The sequence below is a fragment of the Camelina sativa genome, chromosome 7 (genome assembly GCF_030686135.1).
Source record: "Camelina sativa cultivar CO46 ecotype springtype chromosome 7, ASM3068613v1".
In the NCBI taxonomy this organism is placed as follows: Eukaryota; Viridiplantae; Streptophyta; class Magnoliopsida; order Brassicales; family Brassicaceae; genus Camelina; species Camelina sativa.
In genome coordinates, this window is record NC_141886.1 from 29371561 (window position 1) to 29386151 (window position 14591).

At 32.2% G+C, this 14591-nt stretch overlaps 1 protein-coding gene across 1 annotated transcript; it reads right to left on the bottom strand.

The window, feature by feature from the left end:
• Positions 1–8270: 8270 nt before the first annotated feature.
• LOC104702944 (NADP-dependent glyceraldehyde-3-phosphate dehydrogenase) lies at positions 8271–11534 on the bottom strand. The gene is made up of 10 exons (XM_087459660.1): positions 10893–11534; positions 10460–10653; positions 10250–10378; positions 10040–10159; positions 9827–9963; positions 9596–9751; positions 9133–9511; positions 8935–9051; positions 8747–8855; positions 8271–8535 (listed from the first exon to the last, which is right to left on the bottom strand). The coding sequence occupies exons 1-10, from the start codon at positions 11035–11037 to the stop codon at positions 8510–8512; spliced, it is 1512 nt and encodes a 503-aa protein (XP_087315786.1). The 5' UTR covers positions 11038–11534; the 3' UTR covers positions 8271–8509.
• Between the last annotated feature and the right edge of the window lie 3057 nt (positions 11535–14591).

The following is a 14591-nucleotide window of genomic DNA, read 5'->3' on the forward strand; positions in this document are numbered from 1 at the left end:
CCACTTAAGCAAGGCGTTACGCGGACAGTTCCAGGTGAAACCAAACACAAAAGAGGATACTTGTCCAATTAAAGATTTGATCAAACCAAGAAGCTAAACTTGGATATTATATATTCACTCAAAAGTTTACCCTAAGAAAACTACTTATTTTAGGTGGGATTTAAATTGTTCAAACCAGTCAGCCGGAACGTAAAGACCTATAAGAAATTTAGAATCGTGCCAAGATCAAGCCTACTTATCCATTGAAAATTCCACTCGATCTAACGATGTTTATTAGGAAGCCCATCATTTTAAGGAGAATGATCCAGCTAGCCAAACTATACTCTTCGATAGATCGAAATCATCGAATTCAAGAGATGGTCATTGGTCGCTGCCTACCCGTAACCAGTCCTGAACCACCTACGTCACCCAACGGTAAAATATACTCGTCAATTCATTCGTACTATATATATACTATAAATGTTGTTATAATTTTTCCACGATGACAATTCATCAATGATCGATGCTAGTGCTCTCTCGAAATTCTACTGTTTTTGCGTTATCCCAAGATCACAAACATCCTATCCCAAAGCCGATATTCGTATTTGAGATTAATAATCACAAAATTTGATGATAATTTTTTTAAATGAAATTCCGTATCAATCACGACTTGGAACTTTTTTTTTTAATTCTTTATAACTGATATTTAAATGATATTCTTCTTCTTTCTTTTTTTTTTTTTTCAATAGCTTCAAACTATATATTCTTTATATGATTGTGTCACAGCACACCATATATATATATATATATATATATATATCTATATATATATATATAAATACTCTTTTTTGGATAAATTATTTAACTGTCATATTTGAAACTCTAATTTTGTGTCTGGATGTTTGACACTTCTTCTCTTCGAATCCACTAATTAATTTAGGGTTTCAAGGTTTATATTTTAATTTGTAGTCAGAAATATTGTTTTTCTTTTCCATTGCTACAACATGAACAAGATTTAATGAAACAAATATATAGATAGCAAAATTCTTAATTCTTGAAAGCATGTGTCACATATATATGTACTTATTATACAAGTACATATGTGTGACTGTGTGCATGTATCTTCTCATGTTATGCACAATCTTATGTCAGCCACTCATGCATATATGTATGTATTGGTTCGCACCGTGGAATCAAGTTCACTAAATAATATTCCCAAGTCACGATTGTTGGAATTTTTTAACCAATATTAAACAAACATGTATATATATGAGCTCATCTACGTTCATGTATGTCTACGTATGTGCATGTGTGTATTGCATATATATGCGTATACATATCGAGCTTTTTAAGTTATATATTCCAACAATCTAAGAGACACGTACGTCTTTGTGTTGGCGTGTCCACTTTCCCACTATCCGAGTTATAGGTTTCAAAATGATAAAACTTTATTTTCCGTTAATAGATAGAATGTCATAGTTTTGTATCACTCAAAAGTGACATATTTCTATATTTCGTTGTGGTTCGTATAATCTCACATTAACTAAAAGCCTTAAACTTTCACGGTTCTTTCAAATTTAGAACACAATCTTTTGCGATTAATTAGTCATTTTAAAAAAAGAAAAACAAAGAGTTTATTTATCTTATTGTATCATTACACTATATGAACAAAAACACCCATAGTTCTTTTAGGTTTTGCTAGAAATTTAAACAATCTTGAAACATAAATTGTTTTGTGAGGAAACTAATGGTGCAGTTAATGTAACATATACTGATATAACTTTTGTTTTCCGGTATATGAAAGTATTTATGAAACTATGTAGGCCATATATTTACATGGGACAAGTCGTACGTCAACAAGAAAAGTGGGATTAGTTTTAATAAACTATTCTGCGTGATTAAGCACATGGGACATTCTGTGTTTGCACAAACTCACAAGGAGAGAAAGATGGGCTTTAATTACACTCATTTATTAACTGCAAATGTTGGTCAAATAATTAATGTACTACCAAACAAAGCTATAGAGAGAGAGAGATAAAATATACAGTATGAACTAATATGATTATTTTCAAGAGGGAAGTACTTAAACAAATGTAATTATCTTTGTTTGTTCTTAATAAAGTAAATGGAAGTCATAAAATATGTTTTATCACATTCTTCTGAACAAAATAACACTCATCTAGAGAGTAGAGATAAGTATATATTGGTATACGTCTTTGTCATTTCTTCCTTTACACCTCAATCCGCATGCATATACCACATAAAATAGTTAATATACTAATTTTGTTAATTTACAGTTTATGCATAAAGCAAAATAAAACTATAGAAAATAATGTTTTTTTATCCTAATAGATGCTCCACTGAATTTTGGGTTTGATAAGGTGAACTCCGTAAATATTAAAAATCTAAGTAAATGCAATATATCTACCTCTTAACGACCGAGTATTAAAACCTTTGAAGAAGCATGATTATTAGTTTAGGAATACCACAGACTGTGATTGAAAACGTCTCTGCGTGAAAGAATAATAGCCAAGGATTAAATGTACAAAATAAGATATATATAAAAGTCAATGTTTTTAACGAAGTTCCCGTTCCGTGTGGATGTCTCTGTGAGAAAATATATATATACCGAATAAATCTCTTTGTTTCTTCGTCAAAACTAAACCAAGAATTTTTTTAGTGGTTTGATAAATTTATTCGAAGAAATAGTGATATATGCACATGATATGATGTTCTTCTTCATTTACGTGTAATGGGTATATGATGTCAGATGTTGGTTTACCTTTCGTTTTATACAAAATGATGCTTTAAACTTTTGATATCTTTCATGTATATATAACATATATACTATATACATTTATTATTTACCCCACATATAAACTCTTATCAAATATAATTTTAGTGTTTTTACAAAAAAAGATATAATTTTAGTGTCATATTTCTTTCAAATAAACATATACATAAACGAACAATAGTTTTGACAAAACAAAATGAAAAAAACGATGGTATTTTTATATAATATATATACTATATACATATATTATTTACCCCACATATAAACTCTTATCAAATATAATTTTAGTGTTTTTACAAAAAAAATATAATTTTAGTGTTTTAACAAAAAAGATATAATTTTAGTGTTTTTACAAAAAAAGATATAATTTTAGTGTCATATTTCTTTTAAATAAACATATACATAAACGAACAATAGTTTTGACAAAAAAATGAAAAAAAACGATGGTATTTTTATATATCAGCTACCTAATTTTACAAAAGAACGAAAATATATAAATTGAAAAATATTGTAGAAATTGTGTAATATAGAAGGAATTAATTTTTTAAGCGTATGAATCAAACTATATGAACGTGAGAAAGAAGTAGAAACTGACAGTACAAAAAAATCGTTGCATCAACATAAATTATCTTTTGAGTAAAGTCAACTTATATACTTTCAGCTCAATTTAATTATGTAGTTTAAACTTGTAAATAGTATTAAAGCGTGTACTGAACTAACAAAACCCCAAAGGTCGTTTATGTACAAAAAAATTTAAACATATGTATAAAAACTTCCATTTAACTTGGTCTACTATATAGTTTTGTTATCGATATCCGAATTGCCATGTAGATAAGTTGTTATTTTTTCCATACAATACATACTAATGAAATTACTTAGACTGATCGAATAGAGAGCATTACACTTCCACAACTTCTTAGGGTATTCGTTAATTTCACCTAATAATTCGGTGATTATACTTTAAAAATAAAATATCAATGTCTAATGCAAGCGAGGATGAGACTTGAGACTTGAGAGTAGACTTTCTTTCTTATCCATCGATTAAATGGAAACTGAACTTTAATAAATAATAATAATCATAGCTCGTTTTTTCTCTCTTCTTCATAAACTTCGGCTGTCATGAGTCAATTGAATATCTAACAGTTGTTTATGTTTAGTTTCGATACTGCAGTCTCTTACCATTCATCAACCATTGTTTTTCGTCAATTGGACAAATCTTTCATTATTTGTTTTCATATTGTTTTGTATATAGTAGTCAATTTTTTTGTTACGGATTTGATTCTTGATTCAAAATCAACTAATAATAAGTGATTTTGTTCGTGCTTAATATACATATTAATTCTAGATTTTAACTCGATTATATGATTTTGTGCACAAATGGCGAAATTACTATTATTAATTTAAACAATTTTGAAGGGTACTGAGAAGTTTTTAGATGGATAGGTGCACAGAAAAAAGAAAAAAAAGATGGATGAAATATAATTCATGCATTTTCTCCATGGTTTTCATATTAATGACAAAGTCTAATGTTGAAACTTAAAACTTGATAACTAGGAGACAGCTCTTAATGTTGAAACCATGCACAAGGAATTTCACTTCGTTCTCCAATTATCCAATACTCGAACTTAAAAATTGAGTATTGTTAGATATTAGTATATGTGTGTATTTAATATATATATCTTTTTTTATTGCTGTATTTATTTTCATATTTATTTATTCTAAAAAAAAGTCATAACTAAAAATGAGTTATTATTTTTGTATGTTTTGAGTTTCTTGATATTCTGGTGTAAACAAATTCTATGTAATTCTTGAATTTGTAAAAAAAAAACTTTAAAAAGGTTTTTAGTTAGATCCAACTGTTTGAGGTTTATTTTAATCTAACTAAACCATGAATTTAGAAATTTGATGTCCAATAATTGTTTACAATCGTTTTCCAACCATTGGTGCTTGGTTTTGCTATATAAGACCATGTGCATTGGCGTCTTTTTGGGCTGTCCCCCATGATTTTTGTTTTTAAAATAAATGAAAATGGCTCATTAATAAAGAAACGTATTTTCAAAGGAGAAGTTTTTCATCCATCGACTTGGCCACGTGGTTGTTTCTGATTGGAAGAAGAATTTGTCTAGGGTAAACACAAAACAATTTTTTGAGAGAAACTTTGCGACTTCTCTCTTCTATCTCGACGGCGATCCGATCTTCTGTGTCTTCCGAAGGCGATCCGATCTTCTCTCCAGAAGTTCTCGAAGAATTCTCGTAGCCGATCTTCTCTCCGGAAGCTGGTCCGATCTTCACTCCCGAAGTTCTGTGTCTTCCGAAGCCGAGACGAGACGACCATTGTAGATTTCAAGCCGCGACGATCTTCTGTCTCTCCCGAAGCTTGTCCGGCGGTTCAATCGTCCGAAATAAGGTATTTTTTCTTCATACAATTTGAGATATCGCTGATTATAGGTTCGCTGATTATCGCTGTTTATCGAAATAGGGTTATCGATTATTATCGAAATAGGGTTATCGATTATCGAAATAGAGTTATCGATATAGGGTTATCGATTAGTCTGCAACAAAGAGGAAACCAGCGAAGAGGAACAATGCTCAGTCCACAAACGTGAAGACTCTTGCTGAGTATAAGAGCATGTGGGATGTCAAGAAAGAGAAATTGGCTGAAAAGGAGAAACTACAGAAGCTGGTCATCCTAGACACTCTCTTAGCCAAAAAGGAACCTATGAATGCGAGTGAAGAAATTATCATGAACAAGATAGTTTCCCAGTATTTCTGATATTAACTATGTGTTTGTTGTTTGTTTTTCTTGTATTTCCTGTTTGATTTGTATTTCTTGTTTGTTTGATTTGTATTCCATGTTTTAAACTAAATCAATATAACTCGGCTTTTGTATTAACTCACTTAATCAGATTGTGATTTCTTTTTAACATTTGTTCTATTAAGTCTAATCTGCTTCTTCTTGTAAATCAATATAACTCTTTCACTTATTGCAGGTTCTTCACATGTCCAAATGTCGATGATGGAGAGATGCATATTCACAAGTGGTGGGATGTGGCTGTAATGGAGGAGTTGTAATGACTTTCTCTATGATATGTACTTGTTGCTACGGTTTGAGGCTCACGGGTACTTGTTGTTTTGTTATGCTATGTATGTTGTTTTGTTTTGCTATCTCACGGGTACTTGATGTTTTGTTTTGATATGTACGTTGTTTTGTTTTATTGAGGCTCACGGGTTACACCATAATGGAACACCGAATTTTAATATCACGGGCACTAGTCTTCCATTATATATATGCAACAAAACATTCACACCAAACAATATCAAAGCAAGAAAACATTCACACCGAACAATATCAAAGCAGCAAAATATTCACAAGTTATTTCTTCCTTTCTCTTCCTTTCTCTTTAATAAAAGTTATTTCTTCCTTTCTTTTCTTTTCTCTTGAAATGGGATCATCTTCAAACCATTATCACTACCAAGCAGATGATGATCATTATCACTACCAAGGAGATGATGGTGATAATTTTGATGCCTATTTAGAAAACATTTATGATGTTTCGCATATTATTCCGGAACCAAACCAGCCAAACGAAAGGATTTTTATCGAGCGAAACCGGGAAGAAGGCCACAATAATCTTTGGAATGATTATTTTAGTGACACTCCAACATTTTCAGAATATTTATTCCGGCGACGGTTTCGCATGCACAAGCCATTGTTCATGCGAATTGTGCAACGTCTCTCTACCGAAATCGAATATTTCCGCCAAACCCAGGATGCAACCGGACGGGCTGGTCTTTCACCTATACAAAAATATACTGCAGCAATTCGTCAATTGGCATATGGTAGTTCGTCTGACAGTGTTGACGAGTATGTACGAATTGGTGCTTCGACAGTTCGGAAATGTTTGCACGAGTTTACCGCTGGCATCATCCAAGTGTTTGGAAATGAATACCTAAGACGTCCTACACCGCAGGACCTAGAAAGACTACTCTATCAGAATGAACAGCGTGGATTTCCAGGGATGATTGGTAGCATTGACTGTATGCATTGGGGGTGGAAGAATTGTCCCACGGCTTGGAAAGGCATGTATTCACGATCAACCGGAAAACCTACAATTGTGTTGGAAGCGGTAGCTTCGTATGACCTCTGGATATGGCATGCCTTTTTTGGAGCTCCAGGTACTATGAAAGATCTTAATATTCTTGATCGATCTAATGTTTTTGATGACATAATAACCGGTAAAGCTCCCGAAGTCAACTACGTTGTCAACGGAAGGGAGTACAATTTGGCGTACTATCTCACTGATGGTATTTATCCAAATTGGGCCACTTTTATTCAATCTATCCGACTTCCACAAGGTATGAAAAATTCTCTCTTTTCTAAAAAACAAGAAGTTGTGCGGAAAGATGTTGAGCGTGCCTTTGGAGTCTTGCAAGCTAGATTCGCCGTTATTAAAAATCCGTCTCGGTTATGGGATAAATACAAAATGGCAAATGTTATAAGATCATGCATAATACTCCATAATATGATTGTCGAAGATGAACGACATACATACAGTTACAGAAACATTGTTTCTGAATTTTAACACGGAGAACATGTGGATCAAACATATACCGTTGGTGCTGCCGGTGTGGGTTCAAATATCAGCACTACGATTACTCGTCAAACAAGATTTCGGGATAAACAAGCCCATGACCAACTAAAACATGATTTGATTGAGCATATTTGGAGTAACTTTGGACATCTTCCAGATAATGAAGATTAAATTTCAAATTTCTATGACTTGAATAAAATGTTTGTTTTTCTTTTGATGTTTTCTATTTTTAATGTCTTAATTGTATGTTTTTGTTTTTCAACTTTAAATAATTAATATTTAAATTTTAAAAATATTATTATTTTATTCGGGGGACCAAATACAAATAGACACTAATGCTTATACTAAAAATAAAAACCTTTCAAAATAATACTATTATAATTAGGGGACCAAAAACATAGGACAACCAATGCCTATGCTCTAAGATGGGTCAGATCCAGAGCCGTGCCTATGTAGGCAAAAAAGAAACTTTGGCCTACGGCCTTCATTTTTTTGTTTCTAATCATATAAGCTTAACTTGAGAAACATAATGCTTTTAAATTAATAGAACCACAAAGTTTTTACAAAAAAGAAAGAAAAGAAACAAATTATAACTTAAAGCTAAATAACAAATTAGGATAAAAATCTAATTTATTTATTATTCCTAATGTCAAATTTAAGCGTGTTTCTTTCTCTTCATTGTTTTTGCAATCCTCTAGCAAAATTAACTTCTTTGATATCATTATATTTTGCTATTTGTGTTATGTATGTTTTATAACTAATATTTTAGTGTTTGACTCTACTCTTTTAAAGGTGATATTAGTTATTATTAATTTTTTGTTTTTTTATATGAGTTAAGTGTTTTTTTTTTCTTACCGCCTCTGGCCTCCATGACCCTCGGCTCTGGTCAGATCAGACTCGGACAGTACTTGAAAACGTTTTTTTACCTTACAAACAGTATCTATCTGACTAGTTTGTACTTTCGATACCATATAAAAGAATAATTTTTTGGAAAATTCCACCGGAGAAATCGATGAGATTGGTCCCAGAGAATTATTATAAGATGATAGTATTTTTCAATTTTATCCATTAACAAAAAGAAAATTTATTTTAAAATTTATAAACTCCAGAGACTTTTATAAAAAGGATGTTTTGTGTGTTCGAATCACAGTCGTGAGATGAAACCGTCCCCTGTTATATAACACAACAGTACAACACAATCAAAGCTCTCACTCATCTTTCATAATATCCTCTTATTGGTTACATAGATAGAGATTACAAACCATAATAGTTACACTAATCACTCCCTTTTTATTCGCAGTTTTTGATTTAATCCGATACAAACATGACAGATTGATTTGATTCTAAGATGAAGAACAGAAAATAAAAAGGGGAAACTAACCCATAGAGTAAGAAGGTGTTGGCAAGTTAATGACAGTGGTCTTCACTTTAGTCATCAAATTGATGCTATTTGTCACACCTTGTGATCCTATTCCACTGTCCTTTAGTCCCTGTTTATCCCAGCACAAAACCAAGTTAGCTAACCGGTCATAACCGAGGCGAAAATGGGTTTATAAATCGAGGATTTACCTGGAAAGGGAAGTGGTCCGGTCCACGAGCTGGTGCAGAGTTGATTTGAACGGTTCCTGTCTCCATTGCATCACTGATCAGTATTGCCTTGTTGATGTCTTTAGTGAATACACATCCCTTCAAATGAAATTGTTGAGTTAGCTCCGGTTAAGGGAAAACCAAATAAACAAGACTAAACCAAAGCCTAAATAGCCAAACCTGGAGGCCAAAGTTACTAGCATTGCAATGATTGATCCCTTCTTCAACAGAACTGATCCTCAAGACGGGCACGACAGGACCGAATGGTTCCTCCCATGCAATCCTCATGTCCGGTCTAACATTGTCCAAAAGCAATGGCCAAATCAAGTTACCTTCTCTTCTATACTCTTGACAAAAGGTTGCTCCTTTCTCCTTAGCATCCATCACCAATCCTTCAATGAAATTAGCTGAAGATTCCGACACTACGGCTGTGATATCGGAGTTATCTTCAGGTGGTCCAACCGTGAGTTTGGCCACTTTAGCTTTTACTTTCTCAACTAGTTCATCAGCCACTGATTCCATCACTAGGACCACCTTCACAGCAGTGCACCTCTGCCCACTGGTTAAGGTAGATAAAACCGGTTACTTAACGCATAAATATCGGTTAACTACACTCATTAATGTAGCTAGCTAGCTAGATTACCTGTAAGAGAATCCTCCTTTGATGATGTTGGAAGCAACTAAATCAAGATCAGCATCCTCCAGGACAATGCATGCATCTTTTCCTCCAAGTTCCATTTGAAGAGGGATCATACCAGCTTTCTTAGAGATTGAGATTCCGGTATCACCACCCGTGAAACTGAAACCAGTCATCCAAAAAATTTAGTAGTGAACAGGAACATAACGTGTTTGTTGAAAGTATATGTATATATACCTAATGCAGTTCACAGCAGGGTGCATAGTGAGGAAATCGCCAATCTCAGATCCTTTTCCAGTGATGCAGCTGATAAGTCCTTTAGGGAAACCGGCTAAGTGAAAGCAATGTACCATATGAAGGCAAGAAACAGCTCCCTAAAAGAAACAGACAGTTAAAAAAGAATTTTCATAACATCAATTTTATAAACAGTGTAAATTTCTTTTTAGTTACTTGAGTTGGAGGTTTAAGGACAAGAGAGTTTCCAGCAATCAAAGCAGGAGCGATCTTTGATACAGCGAGATTGACCGGATAATTGAATGGAGGAATAGCCAAAACCACACCGAGAGGAATCTGCAAACAAAATCAAACACATAATATGATCAAAACATTTGTAAGACTTCAACCATTGATGCAAGACATATGAATCAAGAGAGGTTATACCTTAGAAGTGAGGCAGTACTTAGTACGGTCATTACCAGGGAAGCTATCGGATAACAGAAACTTCCCTTCACCTAAGATCCTAACACCTTCTTCAGCACAATAAGATATCAAATCTCCAGACCTCACAACCTTTCACCAAAATCAAACATTAGAGATCTGCTATAAAAAAGAAAGATGCACAGAGAGAAAGAGAGAGAGGGAGAATGAGACCTCAGTAACAGAATCTTTGGCGGGTTTAGCAATTTCCTTGACAAGAGACTCAGCCATGGGAGCTTTGTTGTCCTTGAGGATCGCAGCAGCTTTGTGAAGAAGCTCAGCTCTTTTCCAAAGAGGAGTCTTTGCCCACGATTTCTGAGCCGATTTCGCTAGTTCCATCACCGCGTTCACTTCTTCTTGCGTGCATGCTGTCATTAACAGAAAACAAAACATTATCTTATCTTTAAATCCTCTGTTTTTAATCTCCTCTGTTTCTCTTCAGAGATTCTTAGATTTTTACCTTAGTTAATCTCAATTTCCCATTTTTAACTGTTATATCAAGTAATTAAACACTATCCATACTATATCTGCAAATTTTGGCCTTAAATCTGGTTTTTAAGAAGACAACATAAGCATGAAACTTAAGAAGAAGTTGATGATAACATACCTTGAACCTTGTACTGTGGCTTCCTCGTGGCTGGGTTGATGATAGACACACTCTTACCAGAGGAAGAAGTTTTCCACTCTCCATCAGCGTAGTATTTGTAGACTTCTCCGTCTAAAATCTCTGCAAACAATCCAGTCCCCGCCATTGATGATGTCTCTGAAACAAAACTTAAAAGAAAGAACACAAAGTTGTGTTTTGTATTTTCTGTTCACACAATGTCTGAATATATAACCAATAAGAAAAAACAAAATCAAAAAGAGAGAAGAAGGGTTTCTCCTCTGTGTCTCGCTTCTTGAGTGTTGCAAGAGAGAGAGAGAGAGAGATTTAATGGAAGGAGTGGTGAAAGAGCAGGAAAGGTAGATAGATAGATAAGTGATATAAAGGGTGAAAGAAAATCTTGAAAAGGATAAAGAAAGGAAGATGAAAAAATTTGTATGGTGTAGAAATGAGAATTGAGAATTAGAGAGCGTTTCTTGGTGTGTGATCGTTTTGTTGGTTATTGAATAGCTTTGGTCCTACACGTACCATTGGTTTGTTAACGAAGGGACTCATGATGGCCACAACCACAAAGCATTTTTTTGAGTTCATTACTAACAGACATGCATGTATTTAACTCCCTATGTCCAAAAGTCCGTTTCTTATGAAATATTCCGATTTTTTTCAAAATAATATATGGGAAAGTTTTAAGAACATTTAAATGATTTAGATATTATTCTGTTTTCGTTACTTCAATTTTCTAAGTATGTCATATAGCTATAACAAAAAAAAAAGTTTGTCTTATTATTTGAAATACAAAGCAATTTTTTCTACAATATGTGCAGTAGATGTGATTTAATAAAAGCATATATAACCTACTTTATGGATATATACGGTTTTTGTGGGAAAACCATTCCAAATTACTACGTTTATTAGAGGAAAAAAATGGGTAAGTTCGTTTAGTCAAGTGGTTAACTAACTATATATATCATTCTTTACGAAAGTCGATTTTACTATGTTACTTTATTTCGCTTAGTAGGGATTGGATTATGGATCGAGTATTGTCAATTCAAAGATGTTAAAAAAAAAAGTAAAATATTAGGCCAAAGATAAAAAGCACGTAGATGTGGGTAGTTTGGAAACACTATTGAGATGGTATTTCGAGAACCTTTCACCCCTCAAATCAGTTTTGTTGGAAATTAAGGTCCAAAAAAGTCTCGCTAGTGCTAAGTAGCATACGTAGATTTCGAAAAAGAAAAGACAGAAATAGAAATTGTTGTGGTTGACCACATCCAGAAAATCACTTTAATTTGTTGAGGAAGCTGATATGTGTGTAGCTCTTGGTTTGAATTGTCGATATGAAAAGCATCAACGTGTATCATGCTCTTGAACTGCATATTTGGTATTTGTTCGAGATACAAAGACGGTTGGTTGTCTGGAACCTATTATGTTCTGCTTGTGATGGTAAGCCGTACACGCCAATCGCCACGACCTCGAGTGTAGATGGTGTTGGATGTGAAAAAAAAAACTATGGCAGTTCGTGAATACGAGTTGAAGGAGATCTACATCTTTCTGATAAGTTTCTTTCGAAGCTCTATGAATTTTATTGGAACTTTCTCGGCCATTCACGAGGCTGTCCATGTACGCCAAGAAGCAAGAAGGCCATGCATCTTGGATGTTCTCGATTAAATCTTCTTGATCATTTGGCTTTTTTAACAACACTAGATTTTAACCCGCGGTGGTGTACCGCGGGACAATTTTTTAAAAAATAATAACATTTTTTTATATATTTAATTTGTTTTGTTTAATTAAATAATAATTTTGTTTGGATTTTCAATTGTTAAAACAATAATAGAGGAAATAAATACATAAATATGTAATTTATAAGCTACTGTAGGATTAAGTCACAATTTTACCAATGATTTAATTGTTTTACAAAATTTGAGTTAAATTACCCTGATTTAATATGTCTAATATTCTAATATTCTTATATTAGGGGTATTGACCAAATAATTAAAGGAAGATTTAACTCGTGTTTCAAAACCGAATTAATAATATTTTATATTTCTACTAATGTGAATTCAAACCGTCATGTTAATAACATGTCCCGCTATATAACAACAAATTGTCATATAAGTGGTTTAACCCGTGTTTCAAAACCGTCATATTAGTGGTTTTGGTTGTGTGTTGTGTTTTGTTTGTGAAATTGATATTTATACATGGAAAATGCTTGATGAGTAAGGAGTTTACGATCCGTAGCAATAAAAGAGAGATTTTAGTGTTTTCCTATTTGAGTTGATAACATTATCGCATAATAATATTCAGTTTCTTAACACGGTATACATTATATTAAATGTTTTTCTTGATGCTAAAGTTAAATATACCCGATTATTGAGTTCTAAAGTTGGGTTCTCGTTTTTATGAACTTTATTAATGTTATAATAATTATTGCGATTGTAATCATTTGTTACTCAAACTCGGCTATGTCATTTAAATTTAAGAGATCATACAGTCTCTAAAAATCTATTAAAATATGTTTGGAGATTTTTATGCGATTAAAAATTTAATGCATAGAATTGTTTTTGGAAAAATCGAAATGTATAGATGTTGTCAAGCTATTTATGGTAATAAATGTATCAAATTAGGTCGATTTAAATAGTTTCATTAAATGAGTTTCTAGCAATTAATATTTTAGGAAAATAGTTAGGGGTTAATGTTATAAATAAAAAAAAATAAATAACCAAAATTTGAAGGACATAACACAAAATGTACTTATAAAATAATAATATAGATATTTTATATTTATACTAATGTTAATTCAAAACGTCATGTTAATAACATGTCCCGCTATATAACAACAAACTGTCATATTAGTAGTTTAAACCTTGTTTCAAAACCGTCATATTAGTCAACCCTCTATAAATTAATACTCTTTAAATTAATACTCACTATAAATTAATAAATTTTTCCGGTCCCGAGTTGGGCCGGTGTAAAAAATAACACATTTCAATAAATTAATATGATAAGAATATTTTTGAAAATCCTATGTAAAAATATGGTCCCATCAATATCATAAATTAATAATCAAATAATATTAACATATATATATATATAAGAAAATCTAGTGAAATATGACTCTATTGTTGTTTGCATATTCTTGAATTTACATTCTTATTGGAGCTCATTTCTAATCTTTTTTATTGTTGTCTTCTCAAACCGCATCTAAAAATTGTGGAAAGTTCTAAATGTGATAATTGCTTCTTTACATGTAATTGGTTCTAAAATTACCGCAATATATTCTTCGACTTCATCATTACCATGAATGATACTAGTAGCAATTTCTTCTAAACTCTAAACTTCTAACATTTATCGTATTTATCTAAACTCTAAATTAAAAATTAAAAATATGTATTAAAAAATCTTTAAAAATATTAATAATAACAAAAGTATCTTATTTTGTAATATAAAATTTTAAAAATCTCTTCATAAATTAATAAAATATTAATTTATCGATAAAATTAATAGTTATTAATTTATCGATAAATTAAAACCTCTATAAATTAATAAAATTTCATGGTCCCGACCTTATTAATTTATAGAGGTTTGATTGTGGTTTTGGTTGTGTGTTGTGTTTCGTATGTGAAGTTGATATTTATACATGGAAAATGTTTGATGAGCAAGGAGTTTACGATACGTAATAATAAAAGAGAGATTTTAGTATTT

Excerpts from the sequence above, each read along its gene's own strand:
- LOC104702944 (XM_087459660.1), bottom strand. The coding sequence starts at position 11,037 with ATGGCGGGGACTGGATTGTTTGCAGAGATTTTAGACGGAGAAGTCTAC. Across the intron at positions 10,160-10,249 it reads AGTACTGCCTCACTTCTAAG|ATTCCTCTCGGTGTGGTTTT; the intron begins GTATAACCTCTC and ends TTTTGTTTGCAG. Across the intron at positions 9,752-9,826 it reads CCTGCTGTGAACTGCATTAG|TTTCACGGGTGGTGATACCG; the intron begins GTATATATACAT and ends GACTGGTTTCAG.